Source organism: Dendrobates tinctorius, unplaced genomic scaffold (genome assembly GCF_039654945.1).
Source record: "Dendrobates tinctorius isolate UK_male_01 unplaced genomic scaffold, ASM3965494v1 ptg000019l, whole genome shotgun sequence".
Lineage (NCBI taxonomy): Eukaryota > Metazoa > Chordata > Amphibia > Anura > Dendrobatidae > Dendrobates > Dendrobates tinctorius.
The window spans coordinates 56,244,158-56,246,313 of NW_027361687.1; the positions used below are offsets into that span (position 1 = coordinate 56,244,158).

A 2,156-nucleotide genomic window follows, 5' to 3' on the forward strand; every position below is an offset into this window, starting at 1 on the left:
CATCTGATGGAGAAGGATCACACAACCTTAAGCAGTCTACCCCATAATGCCTTACAGCTGTCACATCACATGGTATAACACAGTAATTAATGGAGGCCTATCATAGCCTGTATAAAAGTAGAGGCAGGGAATGCAGCAGCCATTTTGTGTTGAATTTGGGCAGTGAGAATACATAAATTCTCATAGAGGCAAAAATCCATAAAACACAGAACTACTTTTGGCAAATTAATTAGCCATTAATCAAATTTTCGGAAAAATTTGGCAAATCTAGTGAATTGAAATATTAAAAGATTTGCTCATCTCTAAAGCCAAGAAACCAAAATGATGCAACAAAATTCCATAATTATAAAAAAAATCTTAAATTCAGTGATGAAATGTAAAAGTCGTAAACTGAGAACGTCCAAGAATCATTTTCCTCACACTTTCTTTAACTTCCTTATTTCTTATGCTATAAATAATGGGGTTAAACATGGGGGTAACCACAGTATAAAGAATGGCCACGAATCTGTCTCGATCTACAGAGTAGCTCCCCGGAGGACGTAAATACATAAAAACAATGGCACCGTAGTATAGAGAAACTACTGAAAGGTGGGAGGCGCAAGTCGAGAAGGCTTTGCGTCTTCCAGTGCTTGAACGGATCCTTAATACAGTTAAAATGATGTGAACATAGGACAGAAGTGTTAACACAAAAGAGCAAAGACCTACAATCCCACCAGAAATATAAACTGCTATTTCATTCATTAAAGTTTCTGTACAGGACAATCGAAAAAGAGGAGGCATCTCACAGAAGTAGTGATTCACATTCTTAGACCTACAGAAGGGCAGCCGGAAAGTGATGAAAGCATAATAAATTGAATTCAGGAAATTTAAAGACCAGGATCCGACAGAGAGAAGAAAGCAACGTTTTAAGTTCATGATAGTGTTGTAATGTAAGGGGTTACAAATGGCCACATATCTATCATAGGCCATGATGGCCAATATAATACACTCAGTGCCTCCCAAAGCTAGGTGGAAATACATCTGAATGGCACATCCCCAGAAAGAGATACTCTTGTCTTCAGTCAATGTACTCATGAGAAGTTTCGGCACAATGGTGGATGAGAAGCAGAGGTCAATGAGGGAGAGGTTACTGAGGAAAAAGTACATAGGGGTCTGCAGTCGGGGTTCAGTCCTTACCACTGCAATGATTAAAAGATTCCCTGTTACAGTGACTATATACATTGCTAAAAATATCATAAAATATAGAGGTTGAAGCCATGGGTTGGTGGAAAGACCAACCAAGAAAAATTTAGTTGATGTTTCATTCAAGAATTCCATAACAAGTGACAGTAGGAACCTAGAAGACACAGAGTCAAGGTCAAAAGTTGCAGCATTTCAGGTTTATATTTTCTTTAGCTACAGATTTACAAAACTTTGTGAATGACATAAACTGAACAAAGTGATCTGAGAATATCCTGAAAACCAGCCAGATTTTATGATTCATTTTATGGATCCCTAATATTGCGGGTCTTCAAAAACTCATCCTCTAAGGTCATTAAACTAAGTTATTTTTCCCCAGAAGCAAAAAGCATCAAATGGTAATTTGTGCCTTCCCACTCAGTTTCCTCCTGGTTTTCTCTCTGATTGAGATTACCATATTTGTAAAATCTTGAACCTCTCATTGTGTTTTTATTATTTTTTGCAGATTTTATTGAGAACACCACAGTGGTTCAATCATTCAGGGTAAGATGAAAGACAGATTTGAAGGATTTGTAGTTTCCCTTTTACATGTGTCAACTTTGCTTTTCTTTTTGGCTCAAGGTATTCTAAGATCAAGGTATCCCAAGATATCCCAAAGTATCTATGGATTTACAACATTTTTTAAATGGTATAAACTCAATAAACTGATCTGAGAACATCTAGTAACCCAGCCATATTACAAACTCTTTAATGGATCATTAACCCCTTAACCTCTGGAGCTTTATTCGGTTTTGCGTTTTCGTTTTTCGCTCCCCTTCTTCCCAGAGACATAACTTGTTTATTTTTCTGTCAATATGGCCATGTGAGAGCTTGTTTTTTTGCGGACCGAGTTGTACTTTTGAAAGACATCATTGGTTTTACCATGTCGTGTACTAGAAAACGGGAAAAATATTCCAAGTGCGGTGAAATTGCAAAAA

The 2,156-nt window shown here is 37.1% G+C and overlaps 1 protein-coding gene across 1 annotated transcript; it reads right to left on the bottom strand.

The window, feature by feature from the left end:
* Positions 1 to 363: 363 nt before the first annotated feature.
* On the bottom strand, positions 364 to 1,320 carry LOC141082711 (olfactory receptor 1L4-like). The gene has a single exon (XM_073566645.1). It carries the CDS (start codon positions 1,315 to 1,317, stop codon positions 364 to 366), a length of 954 nt encoding a protein of 317 aa, XP_073422746.1. The 5' UTR covers positions 1,318 to 1,320.
* Between the last annotated feature and the right edge of the window lie 836 nt (positions 1,321 to 2,156).

What these genes read in the sequence shown, in the direction of transcription:
- LOC141082711 (XM_073566645.1), bottom strand. Translation starts at nt 1,317, where the DNA reads ATGGAATTCTTGAATGAAACATCAACTAAATTTTTCTTGGTTGGTCTT.